Source organism: Mus caroli, unplaced genomic scaffold, assembly GCF_978045245.1.
Source record: "Mus caroli unplaced genomic scaffold, Mus_caroli_1 scaffold_1, whole genome shotgun sequence".
In the NCBI taxonomy this organism is placed as follows: domain Eukaryota; kingdom Metazoa; phylum Chordata; class Mammalia; order Rodentia; family Muridae; genus Mus; species Mus caroli.
The window spans coordinates 57,218,416-57,235,958 of record NW_028227256.1 but is presented as its reverse complement, the minus strand read 5'-3'; the positions used below and the strand labels follow the sequence as shown (position 1 = coordinate 57,235,958).

At 36.7% G+C, this 17,543-nt stretch overlaps 1 protein-coding gene across 6 annotated transcripts in view; it reads right to left on the bottom strand.

Annotated features, from left to right (window-relative positions):
* Nucleotides 1–2,761: 2,761 nt before the first annotated feature.
* Nbeal1 (neurobeachin like 1) overlaps nt 2,762–17,543 on the bottom strand; it is a 153,232-nt gene continuing 138,450 nt past the window's right edge. For all 6 annotated transcript variants that reach the window (XM_085837734.1, XM_085837726.1, XM_021162943.3 and 3 more), the window contains 5 exons: nt 14,105–14,221; nt 13,587–13,748; nt 12,807–12,955; nt 11,604–11,739; nt 2,762–10,185 (listed from right to left, as the gene is read on the bottom strand). In XM_085837734.1, the coding sequence (XP_085693860.1) occupies nt 10,084–10,185; nt 11,604–11,739; nt 12,807–12,955; nt 13,587–13,748; nt 14,105–14,221 (666 nt within the window). In that variant the 3' untranslated portion in view covers nt 2,762–10,083. The remainder of the gene's footprint in view (nt 10,186–11,603; nt 11,740–12,806; nt 12,956–13,586; nt 13,749–14,104; nt 14,222–17,543) is intronic.

Sequence of the window (17,543 nt, the reverse complement as noted above, 5' to 3'; positions counted from 1 at the left end):
GTTTGATGAGCTGTACGGGGGCAGTATGTTTGAGACAAGGCACCAGAGCAGCCCAGATGGAGGGATGGCAGTTTGACTGGGCTCAGCAAGCAGTGAGGACAGTCAGGAGTTCTTTGCCTTTGATACAAGCATCTAATATGGTTGGATAATAAGTAAGAGGGGCTGTCCTCACTGTACTCGCTTTTGCCTTTTTGAGACAGGTCTCATATCCCAGGCTGGCCTGGAATTCACTTTGTAGACAAGGCTGACCTCAAACTCAGGGGGATCCTCTTGCTTCTACCTCCCAAGTATTGAGATTAAAGGCCTGCACCGCCATGTCCACTGTCAATGTCCTTTTTATGGAGTCCAGATAGACTGTTGTGCTCCCTGTTGAGAAGCTGTAAGGCCTAGTTTTCTGATGTGGCTTTAATACACACAAGTACCTTAGGAACCTTACGTACTTGGGTAAGTTTATATGTGGGAACTTATTACTTGTAGAATTTATCAAGTTATTTCTCAAAAGGCTGGTGCTGGACAGGTGACAGTGTCTACATGCACAAATTAGATAGTCAATTTTGCTACTAATTTTATGGGAATTTGTCTGAATGAAAGTTTTTGTTCTTGAAACAGTTCTCTCACCATTGGTCAACTGTCAATGCAAAACATAGCTCTTAACTTCAAAGAGAATAAGAGATACTTTATTTGAGCCATGAACATGGTCCAGGAATACAGAGTTGGGTTGCCCCAAATAACATGAATCTTTTCTATAGACTTTTATAGTCACAGAAGAAAAGAAAGTGATGTCAGGGCATTCACCAACATACGCGAGTATATCAAGTAGGCAAGTGTGGGGGTTTGAATGAGAATGGTCCCCTATAGGCCACTGTTTGAACGTTGTCCACCAGTTGGTGGAACTGTTTGCAAAGGATTAGGAGGTGTGGCCTTGTTGGAGGACGTGTGTTTCCTGGAGTGAGTACTGAGGTTTCAAAGGCAGCCAGGCCTCCCATTTCTGAGACATGGTATTATTAAATTGTTTGAGTTTGCCTTGAACTCTCTCTGTAGTCCACATAAGCCTTGAACTTGTGATCCTCCTGCCTTAGACTCTCAAGTAGTAAGGCTTCTAGTTCTGTATCATTAGGCCAAACTCCAAAGGTTTAAAAAAAATTCTTATCAGTTGATTGATGGGATATGAAATGACAATAAAACATAAGCTTTATCATCATTTGAAAACACTTATCTGATGTCTGCTATGGTTTTGACTGACCCTGTGACTGACCTGGCTTTGACCACCCATTGATTTAGAGACATTGATGTATGTGAAAGAGGAAAATTACTGGACACCTGAACTCTTCAACTCATAGTCCTCCTACCCCTCCCATCTGGAGATTGTTCCCGGAACACACCTGAACTTCTCACCCCAGAGTACATTCCTGAACTCTTCACCCCAGGGTCCGACCCCCTCCCAATTGAAAACTGTTCCAGGAACATTTTTTAGATAAGGGTCTCCTGGAACAAACCTAGTCCTACCCCTCCTAACTGAAGACTGTTCCAAGAACATTTTTGAGATAGGGGCCTCCTGGTACTACCCCAAAATGTTCCAATAGATCGGGTACATTGCCAGAATATAGGACACGACCCCTTGGTTACGTAAAGCCCCTTGGAAAGTCCCTTGGAATAACCCTTAGTGACACAAATTTGTACTTTCCCTGCCCTGCTCCCCCCTTGCCCTTCTCCTATAAAAGCCTGTGAAAAATTTGGGCTGGTCGTCGATTCTCCTCTGCACCATGCTGGGTGTATGAGTTTCGACCCCAGAGCCTCTGGTATATGTGCTTTTTATGTGCTTTCTTGTCGTTGCTGTATTAAATCTTACTCTCTACATCTTAAGTTCGGTCTCAGTGTCTTCTTGGGTGCGCGGCTGTCCCGAGGCTTGAGGGAGTGTCTCCCTTTTGGGAGTCTTAGAGTCTTTCATATGTAGTACAGAAGACTCCAGTGAAGAGCCTTCATAAAATGCAGCATTGTGACCAGCTTACATTGCCAGTTTCTGCAGTGGGTCTGGACACAGAGTCCACTGCAGGGTTGTCCCCTTCTGCAGTGGGTCTGGACAGACACAAAACACCATCAAGAGGCTGGAGGAACATTTGTCTTGTTGCTACCATAACCAAAAATGAACAGTTAGGGTAGTGCTTCGACACACAAAGTTGGTGCACAGAGTGTGTCGGTGGCTCTAGAGTAGAATGTCTATCAGGCATAAAGCCAGGATTTAACTGTTAGATAAAAATGAAAAAGCTGGCCAGGTGTGGTGGCGCACACCTTTAATCCCAGCACTCGGGGGGCAGAGGCAGGTGGATTTCTAAGTTCGAGGCCAGCCTGGTCTACAGAGTGAGCTCCAGAATAGCCAGGGCTATACAGAGAAACCCTGTCTCGAAAAACCAAAAAAAAAAAAAAAAAAAAAAAAAAAAAAAAAAGCTGAAGCATAAAATATTTTGATTATGAAAAGGAAAATTTTAAAAATTGAATGTATAATCTGGTTAAGATAACATGAAAATTTAAGATTATTGCTTATTGAGAAAAAAACTGGATCAATGTTTTTGGGATGATTTAAAATGAGAGCCTGATGAAATAATATTAATACTCACCTTGTTCAGATCAAAGGAGATTCTCATCTGAGAAACAGTGTTTGGTTTCCTGTTTACTGAATACTGCAGTCAATTCTTTGTCTCCTTAAAGAAATTTAGACACAGCAAATACTAGTCTAAGAACATAAACAGAACTACAAACCAAATAATGAAAGTAGCGTCATCTTTTTATTTGATTCAAACCCATTGTCATGTACAAAGCTAATTTATTATGTACAAAATAAATGTACACTCTTTAAAAATATTAGAATATAAATTTCCAAGAGACTAATAAAGTGCAAAATTTTCAACTATTTTTGATCATACTATACAGAAACAAATCAAACATTAACTCATATACATTCAGTGAAGTTCTTAAAAAATATTTATGTGACAAAACAAAATATATCTTGTATACTCAAGTTCAAAAGGAGAGCAGAAAGAATGAACTGCACCAAACAGTAATTTTGTTATCAGAATGCTAATTAAAGTTATTTACATCCTTATAAAGTCTAAAACCAGTTTAACTTTGAAACCCCCTCTTTTGCATATAAATACTCAATGAGTCACAGTTTCCAAGTCAATAATTCAACATAAAAAAGGCTTATTACTATTATTTTTTCAATCAATTCCAGTGGAACAAACAAAAAGGGACATTTTAAGATAAACACATGAGTCCTTAAATAGTAACTAGCAGCACAATTTCTAAGTTGTTGAGGAGAGAGACAGAGACACACACATAGCTAGCTAGCTAGACAGACAGACAAGACAGAGACAGACAGACAGACAAGAGAGATAGGCAGGTAGGCAGATAGATATAAACAGACTTAATTCAGTAGCCCAGGGTAGCATACAGGCGAGGCAATCCTCCTGCCACAGCCTGTGGGTGTTGAGATTACAGGTCTCCTATCATACTCAGCTGCTAAGTACCTTTTGTTATTAAACAAGTCATTTTGAATTTTCAGCTAACTCTTCTGAACCAATGCATATATTCATGGATTCAAGAGACTGTTACCCTGTTAAAACTGAAATGCTTCTGAGTCTCAGAAAAACTGTCAAATTAATCAAATACGTTTGTTATTTTTGACTTAATTTAGCAATAAATTTGATAGAAAATGGCTATCCAGAAATCTGATTTTTTTTTTTTGCTTCCCCCCCCACCCTCCAACTATACAAAAGCAAACCGATGGGAAAGGGAATAATTAGCCTATAAAAGAATTTAGCAGAAAGCCACATGGCTTCCTCACAAGTTTTCTTCTGTGAAATGGACTGTAAGTAGCAGCAGATACATTTGTGGTGAACATTTGTGGTGATGTCTCTGAGGCACAGTCTTTGAAAGTAAAAGGCAGAATAGAAAAAAGAATCATCTAAAATACAAAAGGCTTTCAGCAGCAAGAGCCACGTTAACACATAATTTTGGAAGGACTACGGAAACCAAGTAAGTCACTAGGGATTAGCTAACAAAACATTCAAACTTCCAAAAAATGTTTAAGACCTGATATGATAAGAATTTAAACTGTCTTCAATTAAATTTTAACTGCTGATATCTCCCTGCCAGAATTACTTCTTGAAAATCTTAGCACTTGGGAGACAGAGGCAGATGATCTCTGAGTCAAGGCAGTCTAGTCTACATAGGTAGTTACAGGCCAGCTAAGGCTACTTAGTGAGAGTCTGTCTCAAACAAAACAAAACTAAACTAAACAACATTGAAGCCTAATTCTCAATTTTACTATGGTATCACAGAGAGTATGTAATTTTAATATAAGGTAAATAGAAATATATTACTTAAATAAAATCTTAACTGGAATAAGACTTGTTTTAAAAATAGTTTGCATTTTAATCAGTCAAACTTTTCAATTTCATCTAAATCTAACTGCCCTTCCTCTCAATGAGGCTCACCGTACGTCGACTGCTACATTTAGTTCACCGTACGTCGATTGCTACATTTAGTTTACAGTAGCACTATACAAGCACTGAAGTTTTGTAAGCACTCAAAAATAGTTAAGAATGAAGGTAAATTACTAGAAAGCCATTATAAAGCAAACACACACACAAACAGCAGCAGCACATCTTTGTCAACTTTGAAACATTATTTATTTACTTATTTTTGAAATGGAGATCTTACTACACTTTCAGATGGTCCTGAACTTTCAGGTCCAAGTGATCCATCTCAGTCTCCCGAGTTATTGGAACCCTATGCATGTACCACTTTGTCTGAGTAATTTTCAAGTGGTGAACATTTTCAAGGAGCATGAAAAGTATCATAGAAAAAGGGATGCTGAATCAGTGACATTCACTTTGCTTTCTGCTTTAGGGGAAGACATATACCACTGAATTTGTGGTTTTTATTTGGCATGAAAAGAATAATTTTTATATGTCCAAATCTTGCAATGTGTTCAGCAACCACTTCTGTGTGGTGAGTATCAGTAAAGACAATGGTCAAAGAAAATATGCCTGATAAATAAATAACTATGACTGCCAAAAAGCTGACATTGATAATATAGCTGTTTTTATATAAGCTTTTTATAATAAAGATACATAATCTTTATACTCTAAACTTTATGGTAGCTAAAAGCCAGAGAAGAGATATAAATCCTGTATTAGGATGGCCACCTGATTTACAACAAATAAGAATATAACCATCGGCAATTTCAGCACATGTTTGTTTATACACATTATATGTACATAATGTATTTATAATTTTTGAGAGCTAGGGCTAATTAAGTCACTGAAATCCCAAGTAGTACCTAGGCATAGTACATTTATTAACCTACACATAAACTGGATCTCAAACGAAGACCAACTCCATGAACTGAGGATGTAAGGCTCAGTGGTAGAACCCCTCCTACTGTGTATGAGGCCTATACTCTGTTCCCAAGGTTGCAGGGAAAATGTTAGCCCAAATCCCAAACATAGGGCTTCCTTCATGTGCAAGTGTACTGTCACTGAGACACATCGCTAGCACAAGCTTAGAGCTCTCCAATGTTAATGCTCTATTAGCTCTAAGCTCTAAAACCTATGAAAAATCAAATAACATTGCATTCAATACTCTGTCACACCTGCAGACATCATCAGAAGGACTTAAGAGAGCTTACCAGTGCTTTTCTAGAGAAAGAACTCTACTCACTCTAAGTTCAATACCACAAGATCCTCAATTCTGTTTTCCTTTTAACACTGCTTGCTAATGCTTTTCTTCTTGACTAACATGGATGCATGAGGCCCTGAATTCAATCCCCAATATAGCAAAAAATTTGCACTTTTTTAAGTGTGGAAAATATTGACTAGTAGGAATTAGGAAGTATATGTATCGAACCTAGCAAAGAACCAATTTTGTTGAAGGTAAATGTTAATTAACTATGATTTTCAAATGCAAGAGGTCTAAGGAGAATTCATAGGATACGTGAACTTTTCAATAATGAAAAGGAAATGCAGTGGTTCTGTCCATGTGAAACATAGTTACTAAAGGCAGCGACAGGTTGGGGAAAATCACTGGCACAGAAACTACTACATTTAAATCAAGTAAGTCTGGCTATGGCCCACACTGTACACAATATTAAAGACTGATAATATTGTATTGTTGCCTAATGCCATCAGGAAAAAGACTATGAAAAGATTCTACAAAATAATGTTTATATATGGGCATCTGAGACCAATCAAATGCAAAGCACACACACATAGATTAGGAAAAGTGACTGAAAATGAACATTTGCTGCCCATGTAAGGATGCTTAAGGGTGCGCGGAGGACTTTCTACTGGAGACAGAACACTAACATCAGCATGGGTCTGGATGAGAAATAAAAACAACAGACTTTGCAGGTACACACAATACATTTCATTTCGTACATAGAAGATATGGGTAGGACAGGACAGGAATAGCAGTGTAGAAAGTGGGAAGAGTAACACCTTGACCCCCAGATACTGTGCAGTTAATACCCTGCTTATATCCAATACAGTCCAAGGGTTCACATGTTTCTACTGAAAGGGAGGCAAAGATGATGCTATTTATTTTAAAGAAACTAACCTCTCAAAATTCAACTAAAATACTTCCTTAGAGATATCTTTAATAACAAAGTTATAGGCAAATATCTTGGCTCTACCATCACCAAACAAAAACTGGGACTCGACTTAATTTTCTTAGGCTATGTCAAAAGAAATATAAAGAGGCTAAGCTTAGGAGACCATCCTCAAGTCTAAATTCTAATTCTGTGGGCATACTTATTCCTCTAGCAGCATGCAACATTTCTGTATCGGTTCTTTGAAAAATAGTCTGATAAATCTACAAGGGAGAAGAAAAAACAGGCTTACAACTCTGCAGACATTTTCTCCTACAAAGAAATGCGACTTAAAGGAAGGGAATACAAACTCCCTCACAGGCGACTCTGGCTACCAAGACTTAACTGCCAGTCTGTATTTACAGTTCCCTGACCTTCATGTTCTGATTTGTTCCTTCTTTTCTTCTTCAATTTTACCTATGTAGTAACAGAATACTCATGGTTTTACTCTTTAAGCATATATAGCAATTATATAAATGTGTACATACAAACACAAACACACAGACACACACGTCTACACACAACCGCCACCAACTTCTACTGACTTCCCTTTCCAAAAGTAAGAGTGTCATCTGAGAGTAAAGTGCTCATTACCCAGATGCTGAGAGTTTTATAATCATGATTCTTCTATCAAGAAACAAAAGCAGATGGAAAGTCCTGAAAAGATGACCTGACACTCAAAGCAAGCAAGCTGGGGATTTATACTCATTAATCAAAATACCCAGTTATCAATTCATTCTAATAATGTTTTCACTATACCTTACAAAAACTTCTATGGATAACATCTATGTTCCAATGTGTCAAAGCATATCTTCCCAGTGATATTATTTAGTGATTTTTAATGTCATAATCTACTGTTTATATATGTGTATATCAGATAATAGTTCAACTGTATTTGCTTGTTTTAATAAATACAGAAGTTCATCCTTCAAGAATATTGTTAGTATTTTTATACCACATTTATGGTTTATACTTTTTAGGGAAATAACCCTCCAGTTATCAGGAATAATTACATCTAGCAGTAATTTGGGTCAGATGGCTATGAAACTGAGCAAAGCTTTGTATTCATGTTATAAAAGAAATACTACTTTCCATTCAAATGCAGCAGTCAAACACCATACACTTAGGATTTTTTTCCCTTAGATTATCAAAGATTTTATAATTCTTAAGTAAAAAAAAATCATAAATCCAATATTAAATGATTTCAAATCAAGGACCAACGAGACATTTGAGTCTTGATTTAAGGCCATCAGTGTCTGTCTCTGTGTTTTTCAGTCTCTCTCCCCTCTACTCATCTTTCACCATGCGAGGGAGCAAACCCAGAGCCTTGAACAATGAAAGCAAGCATTCGACTGTGGGGTGATATCCCTATTCCCAAATCACTATTCTTCAAATTAAGAAAACCCACTCATGTTGGTTGACCTTGAACTCTTCTAAGGATGTTAGGGTGAACAAAGCCCTGATGGCATTGTGGTTGTAGCACCTGGAGGGGGAGGGGAAAGGAACAGAAGCTGTGTTTCACACAGCACAGTCATCTACTGACTTGGGAGTCTTCCAACACGTTTCCAAAACGGAAGTCTTGTCTCTACACTCACACAAGTTCCTTTGTACCAGCTGGTTTAGTGTTATTCATCTTAAACACAGCTATTTTCTCCGGAATCAGGTAATTTTAACTAAGAAGACAGTGATGTTGCAGTGTTTTACTAATCCTGACTCCTAACATAACAAAATACTGGAAAATTTCCCTAAACACAATCTTTTATTTCTAAATCTAAATTTCTAAAGACACATTTTTTTTTTTTTGAGTTATGAAGAAAAGGCCACTGGATACTATGGTCAAAAGGAGAGAGAAAATGAAAAATCAAAAGTTCTTTAAGACTCAACTGAAAAGAAAGTAGATATAAGGAAATCTATGGTTATTAGAATAAAAAAAAGGTATAACTTTTAAAGGCTACTATAGTAAAGATCACAGATCTTTTAAATAAAGTAAAGATCATAGATCATTTTAAGAAAGCCACACAAAAGTTCTTCCCTGAAAATAAACTCAACATATAAATTTCTATATAACTTCAAAGATTTACAGATCTTTTTCCAAAGTCCATGGGATCTAATTACCAATACTACTAGTTATAGAACTACTCTGATCTAACTCAAAAGTCAACTTTGCAAAAACAAACAAATAAAAATCACTTTAAATTCCAAATTAATTAGCTATTTTACTTAAAAATTTAAATATAATACTTAGCAAACTATAATAAAATTAGCTACCATCCTAACAATTCTGTGTGTGTGTGTGTGTGTATATATGTATGTGTATATATATATATATATATATATATATATATATATATATATATATATATATATATAACAAGAAAAAGGATTTTTCACAATATTACTTTATCTAAATGACTACTTTGAATTATGCAGTGTTATTTCCATAAACCATGAACTTTTTAGGGCATTACTGATAACTCGTAATCAGCAGGGTAAAAATGCTTAAATACAAAGAGAGTACATACAGTGTTTGTTTAACAAAGACAAATGCACAAAAATGTGAATTTCATAGATGTAAATTGTGCTGCAATGCTACTCAAAGGACTGACTGGTCAAAGCCACAATTAGCATTTTTTTTGCTTAAATATACTATTAATGAAGTACATTTGCAAAACTTATCTCTAGTTTTTCTTTTTTCCTATTAAACTTTTGTTGCAATTAAATACATTTTATTATTCATATATTAAATATTAGGGATAGGGAAATGAACCACTGTACTATTTCACTGTTTGTATTTAATCCAATTGTGCAGGCATGCATGCAGCTTATGAAAATTCAATGGTAAAAAACGTGTAAAAGGTTATTACCTTCAACAGGAGCTTCATGAGTAAACTCATGTTTTTAATGTAATGGCCAACAAACAGAAAAATGATTATCTAAAGAACACATGAAAAGCCACATCTCTCAAATCTCTATTATCTTATACAACTACTTTATTAGGAATATCTTTTGCTACTTAGGTCAAGGGAATTTAACCTCAAAATAAATTATAAATTATAAATTTTTTATGGATTTAATAATTTGGAATTATTTAATCAAATTATTAAATTAAATCAATATTTTCTCAATTGAATTTTAGTACTGGTTAATAAAACTAGACTCATATTGGCAAAGCTTTAAATATGGACTTAATACAACCTACAACTTATTTATTTTTGAGACAAGGCCTTGCTATGTAGCACAGGCTGGCCTTGAACTTAAGAGCCACCTTCCTTCCTCAGCCTCTCGAGCGTTAGTGTTACAGGCATGTGCTCCAATATCAAAGCATGTAAGTCCATTCTTCAGGATAAAACCTTAGAGACTTTCAGAGTGGAGAGGTGCAGGTGAAGTGGCAGAGCCATAACGAAGCTCAGTCTCCATCACAGAAGGCGGAAGGACAGTCACTTGGAATCTTGAGTATTATATTCTGTTTCTCCAGCTGAAATCTGGCTGAGCCTCTTGCTAGATCCCCACAATTTTCGAGAAAGCTGACCCGATCGCATCTGTTTAAGGTAATCCAGAGAAATGAAGAATAGGTGTTAAGGGAAAAACAAGGATATATAAAATCAACCTGTAAGACAGTGAGTTTATAAAGGGAAGAACAGGTTTTAGTAGCAAAATCACTACCATGTTAAAAAGATTCTTGATTAATAACAAAAGCTATTTACTCATGGCAGCACTAGAGATTAGACTCAAGGCCTCTTCTTGTTAGACAAGTACTCTAGCTTTACCCCTTACCATCCTTGTGCTTTTGTTTTGAGACGGTCTCATTAGTTGCTTGGCCTGGCCTTGAACTCACCCTATATGCTAGGCAGACCTTCAACTTGTGATTCTTCTACCTTAGCCTCCAACCAACAGGGACTACAGGTGTGTACTCAAAGAATAAAGTCTGAGGAGAAGTGTTATGTAACTATCACACTAGCAGGGGAAAGGTGGGCATGATTCAGGAAACTATCAAGAAACACAATGTTGAATGGAAACATGTTTTTTTTTAATTTACTTTATGTAAATGAGTGCTTTTCTCACCCATGTATGTGTACCACATGCCTAGTGCCTGTGAAGGTTAGACGCGGTGGTGGTTCCCTTAGAACTGGAGTTACAAATGGTTCTAAGGCGCGCTATGTCAGGGCTAGAAACTGAACTCCTGCTTCTGGCAAGAGCAACAAATGCTCTGACCTGCTGTGATATCTCTCCAGCCTTCCTCTGTGGTTGTTTGTAGACTGGATCTTCCTACATAGCCCTGGCTTGCCTACAACTTACTATGTAGACCAGACTGGCCCCAAACTTACAAGCACTAGGATTATAAGTAGGCGCTACCATACCCAACTTAACTTCATCTCTCAAAAAAAAAAAAACACCTGCAGATACCATATTACGATTCTCTGAAGAAGCCAAGAATGTATCAAAAACACTGAATGACTAGGTTACTGGGTTACAGCCGTTATGTTTTCTGAGGAACAAATGTTTTATCTATAAAGACTATTGAACAAGTAAATTTATCATTATAGTAAACTCACTGAGAATAAGCATGTGGGTATGAAATATTTGTAGTTCCAGAAAATGACTTTTTATAGTCCTGCTTGGTATCTGTTAAATCAAATTAGTCTTAGTAATGAAACTTTTATTTTATTTTTTACAAGGGTTTTTATGCCGCAAATCCATACATTCCTCTTGAGTCTTGACTTGGAGTAAAATAATTTGCTTATTATTCTTATTCACACATTAATACAAAAACTGATACACAAGCATGCTTTCAGTTATATCACAGCATAAATACTACTAACAACTTTTTACTTTGGCTTTTTCTGAAAAGTCAAACTTATGCTTCAGTTTATCCATAATGGAGACTTGTGAATTAGCTAGAATGAAGGACCAAAGGAGCACACAACAAGAAGAAGGAACACACACTGCTAAGTTTTACCTCAGCTGGCTTGCCAACACCCACTACAATCAACTTGCCATCTTCTAAGCCAACAAGAATGTGGCTGTATTCTTTGGTTATGGAAACACAGTGGATAGGTAATCGCATGGCTAATGGAGTGACGCTGAGCTTCAAGCTAGAAGAGATAAAAACCATTCAGTTTTTATCCATGCATACAGGATGGATCCACACAAGTTGACACATGGAAGGTGACTTGATCATCTAGTTCTGCATTCCAACTTTACATGTCAGATTTACGACCATTGTCTCCAACTCATTCTCTCATAATTTCCTTAAGTTGATCTCCATTTCCAATTTTACTAATTCTTCAACAAGACTCCTTTGATTATTCAGATCCTAGCAATCTTTAAGCTCTTCCTGCACTACTTTTCTTTTTGTTGTTTGAAATAGGGTCTTGCTATGCAGGCTAGGCTGACGTTGAACTCACAATCAGCCTCCTAAGTATGGACCTGAATGTACCACCTTGACAGGCAACCTGTAAGACGTCTTAAACTCTTAAAGGTCAGTTATTATACTCAAACATCACAATACTGAGAATATAAGTTCTTTCATTAAATACTTTTATCATATTGATTGAGAAGTGAAAGGTGAATAAAAAGGCCCCAAAGCTCAAACAGTGCACATGTGTGAATCTTTGTGGTTAACAAAACAGGTCTATTTGTTTTGTCTGATATTCCATACAACAGATATACTAAATATATAATATATATATATATATATATATATATATATATATATATATATGCTTCTGTCTCCCTCCTTCTCTCTCTCTGTCTCCGTCTCTCTCCCCGTCTCTCTGTCACTGTCTGTCTCTCTTTCCAAGGGATGATACCACAGGCATATTCTAGCATGCTTAGATCATGTCTGCCTCTTCTTTCTGTGTGTGTACACCTGGTGCACATGGAGGTCAAAGGACAATGTCAGGTGCTCCTTTTTTATAAGGCGAGGTCACCTCTGTTGCTTGTCATTATCTACCAGACAAGCTGGCCCACAAGCTTCTAGGAGCACAGGGATTACAGATGCTTACACTATGACTTTGCATCTGGTTTAATGTGTGTGCTGGGAATTTGAACCCATATCCCTATATTATGTAGCAAACACTTTTACCTACTGTACCATTTCCCCATCCATCCCCTACTGCTACCTCTCCTTCACTAACAGTTTGACCGCATAAATACTTACCTGTGGAGCTCTCTTATAGACAGGAGCCCTTGTAAGCTGCCAGTGATAATGTGTTCTCCAATTATGCACATGTCTGATATTTGTTCACTCAGGACTTGAGACCCCAGATACTTTCCATTTATAGAAAACACATGTAACAGGTTCTTATCCTAAAAGAATTAGGAAACATTAAGAATCTTGAATAAAAGCTGAGTTTTTATATTGTCAGTTAAAACTGTAACATAATTAGTTTGGAATAAAAACATGGCTATATTTAAAGAAAAAGTATGACAATATCAGATGGACTTAAAGTCATATTGCTCCAAAGACAAGTAATAGTTAAATAAAAATGTTAAAATATTTTCCAGCCTAAAAATATTTCATAGTCCTAAAAAAGATGCTCTTGATATTTAAAAGTGTTACTACTATAAGGAAATGAATACATAAAGTTCAAGTTTATGTCTATACTGTTTGCTATCACTGCTACTTAAAGTTCATGACATCCCTTATAATCAAAGCTTAGAATTTTTGTTTGTGGAACTGGGAATTAAGTCTAGGGCCTCAGTCTTCTAATAGAAAGCAAGCAGTCTTCTAATAGAATTATATCCTTAGCTCTAAGAAACTACATTTGAAATCATGTAAAATACCAATCAGCAGAAATCTCTGAAATCAAATAAAGTGTGTCATGGTGAAAAATGAGTAACTGTATCCTAGGAGAATACGAGCTGCCTCTGTACTGTGGGAAGGAAAGACACACTAGGGACTGTCTATACCTACTGCAGGGAGGGAGGGGCTGTATACCTTGAGGACGGACTTTTCTTCCAAGCTGGAATAGACGACAATGTGTCCTTCCCAGGATATTGCCAAACTGGGAATGGTCAGGAACAGGGAACTCTCACAAGGCGGTCGTAAGGTTCTCATGTACTGACCTTTCTGAACGGTATGTATAATCACAGTGCCATCCTACACAGGAGAGACCAGAGATGAAAACAGAAAACAACAAATCAGAGGGCAAAGTGGCTGATAAAGAAATGTGGGAAAGAAACCGAGGAGACAATCGTCCCACCAAGGACATGTATACTTCAGGAAAGACCCTAATCTTGCAACCTCAAGTAGTATTTATCTTTAAGTGCCATCTTCCTTAACTCATAAGACAATAAGATCCCTAACTACTAGTCCCCTTTAAATCCATTCTTTATGCATTACTCTACTTTAACAATGCTTACTATAAAAAATTCTATTTTTATACCAGAAACTTCAAATACAAACACTGTTATTCAATTTATAGAAAGAGTTAATTCTTAAAAATAGACTCTTACCCTTGACCCTGATACTGCCATGTCGAGTTCAGTGCTGATACCCACGCTCAGTATCTCATCAGTGTGTCCATAGAGAATTTGAAAAGGCTTAGGTGCTAAGCCCACAGGAGTGCCTCCCTACAATTAAAAAGGAAAAGTGAAGGTGAATGGCTTCTTGTTATTTACCCTTCCACTCCCAAAAGTCTTGCTGGTTTTTTTTTTTTTAGTTTGTTTTATATCAAAGTTTATAATATACATTTTCTCATAATAAAGTAATACGACAGGCAGTTATAACGACTGAGGTCACTAACACTTGGTCTTCTGTGGATTCTCGAATTATTCTGTCTTTTGAACTTCAAAATTAAACTGAATGGTATCAATGCTGATATCTTAGATTAATTTTTCCAAGGTATTTGCTCTTTTTAATCTATAAATTTATTCTTCCTTAAATTAAACTAAACATTTTATATATCTGAATACTTCCTGGGCTCTAATACCTAGAGTTGGAACTTTAGGGACCTCAATTACATTTATTCTGACTTGCCATTAACTTTTAAAATTTTGTTTTTGTTATTTTATTTATATGTATGTGTCTGTGTGAATATATGCCTCTTGTGTGAATGCATGTGGAAGTCAGAAGATGGCATTAGATTCCCTGGAGCTAGCTAGTTATAGGCAGTTGTGATCAGCCTGATATGAGTGCTTGGTATAAACTTGGGTCCCTAAGTGTGGATCACTGAACCACATCTCTAGCCCCTGCCTTTAATTTCTATAGCTACCACTCGTTTTCTTAATTGTGTATGTACGTATGCACAGTAGCTTGCTCTATTGCTCTTGGCTTTACTCCCTTGAAACAGGGTTTCGCACTAAACCTGGAGCTGTTTTTCACTTAGCCTGACAGGGCACTGAGTCCCAGAAATCCTCCTGCTAGAAATATAAGTGTACACCATCACTAACAGTGCTCTAACCATGTACTAAGCTATATGCTCAGCTTTAAAACAATGATTTTTTGCAACAAAAGCGTTACCAAGTTACTCAGGTTGACTTAAAACTATCACTCTGTATCCAGGCAAGCCCCGAATTTGTGATGCTCCTGCCTCAGCTTCTATACAGGATGAAACTGCAGGCTCATAAGACAAATTTGTTGAAGAAAATTTCTCTAGAATGCCTATGTTTTTTAATGTATTTGTATACATTATATTATATTTGAAGAAATGTTAGCTGTGTATTGTTTGATTCATATTGTTTTATCCATAGTTATTCTAGACAGGTCTGTCTAGACAGGATAAATTCCCCTGTGAACTCTACTTCCTGTGACACATGTGATTTCCCCTATACACTTTAATGTTTACAAATCAGGTCATTCATAGCAAAATGTGGTAACAATAAAAATGAATAATGCCAATGGAGGAGCTGGAGAAAGTACCCAAGGAGCTGAAGGGGTCTGTAACCCTATAGGTGGAACAACAATATGAACTAACCAGTACCCCAGAGCTCGTGTCTCTTGCTGCATATGTAGCAGATGGCCTAGTTGGCCATCATTGGGAGGAGAGGCCCTTGGTCTTGCAAACTTTATATGCCCCAGTACAGGGGAAGGAAGGCCAGGGCCAGGAAGTGGGAGTGGGTGGGTTGGGGAGCAGGGCTGGGGTGGGGGGTGGGGGAAGGGGACTTTCGGGATAGCATTTGAAATGTAAATGAAGAAAATATTTAATAAAAAATTAAAAGATGAATAATGCTAATTTATTATATGAATTCAAGGCAGTTCGAAACTATGAAATTTCTTAATTAACTGCATTTAGAAAAAGAAAAGACTAAAGGTAGCCATAGAAAAACAATTACAGAGGACATTACTCATAATACCAACAGGATGAGTTTAGCACTGCACGCATGTATAACATGCTCATGACAACAACTGCGCTGTGGTGGTATGAACCACTGTTAGGGCTGTCAAGATAGACCAGTGGGTAAAGGTGCTTGCCACCAAGGCTGATTCCCTAAGTTTGATCCCAGAATCACCCATGGTAGAAGAAGAAGACTGACCCACCCAAAAGCTGTCCTCTGACCTCTCCATATGCACCATGGCATGCATGTGTCACCCACACACAAGTAAATAAATAATCGTAAGAAAAAAGTAAAAAGAAAATCATTGCTCTTGAAAGACACACATGGAAATACTCAGTGGGACAGGAAGTACTTTTAACGTTTAAATAGGAGAGGAATATAAAGATGCTGAAAGGGGACAGTGAGGATGTTAAGACAAAGGGACAAATGTACTACTTTTGCAGTGTCTCTATAATAAGTTTGAAATTTCATTAAAATTAACTTACTAAAAGGTAGGATAAAAGTAACTAAAAACAAAATATAATACTGATAAAAACTGACAGCAAACTCTACATCAAAGAACAGAATTGTAAAGTCATTTTCAACTAAAATCAGACATAAGACAAGACTATCAGTATCATTTTTTTTTAAAGATTTTATGTATTTGTTTTATGTATGTGAGTACACTGTAGCTGTCTTTAGACACACCAGAAGAGGGCATCAGATCCCTTACACATGGCTGTGAGCCACCATGTGGTTGCTGGGAATTGAACTCAGGACCTCTGGAAGAGCAGTCAATGCTCTTAACCACTGAGCCATCTCCCCAGCCCAATATCACTGTTTTTACTCCATTGTATTAGCTAATAATTGTAATAGTTAGCAAGTAAAATGACAGATTGGAAAACAGAGAATGTTACCATTATTTCTAAATCACATGATGTTATAGCCACCTTAACAGTCAGAAAATCCAAGAATGTCTGTAACTGTGATTTAAAAAATGTTGTAAAGTTAGTGAAAATAAAATAAACATACTGCAATCAATCACATCACTATACAACTTTCCTTCACAATTGTAAAAATCAGTAAGAAATGAAGTATAGCACAGTACAGAGCACAGATGAAAATATTAAGGGGTTATCCAAAGACATTAAAAGGGTATGAGACAAATAATGAAAAGGTGTGTTTCTGCATGGAAATAATTATAAAAATCTAATTAAATATGACTTATCCTTTTTCTTTTCTTCCTATTTTTTTGTGACAGGGTTTTTTTAAAATGTGTTTTTTTTTTTTTTTTTTTTTTAGACTGGCCTTTAAGTTACCATAAAGCCCAGGCCATTACAATTTAATTAACTACTTGATTCCATCAGAATTGGTTGAGTCATTTTGCAAATACAAATAGTCCCCAAATTACAGTAGCTTACTAGAATGTACTTTTTAATACATATACTCACAATACATATCAGAGCCAGCTTCTGACCTTTGTAATTGCACCTCTGTGCTTTGCAATCTCAGTATAAACTTTTAAGGATTTGAGTTAGGAGGAGGAGGTACAGAATGGGAGATGAAGAGGAAGAAGAGGGTAAAAGAGGAAGAAGGAGGGGAATAGGAGGAGTGGTAAGAGGGTATGGTGGCTGAGGCA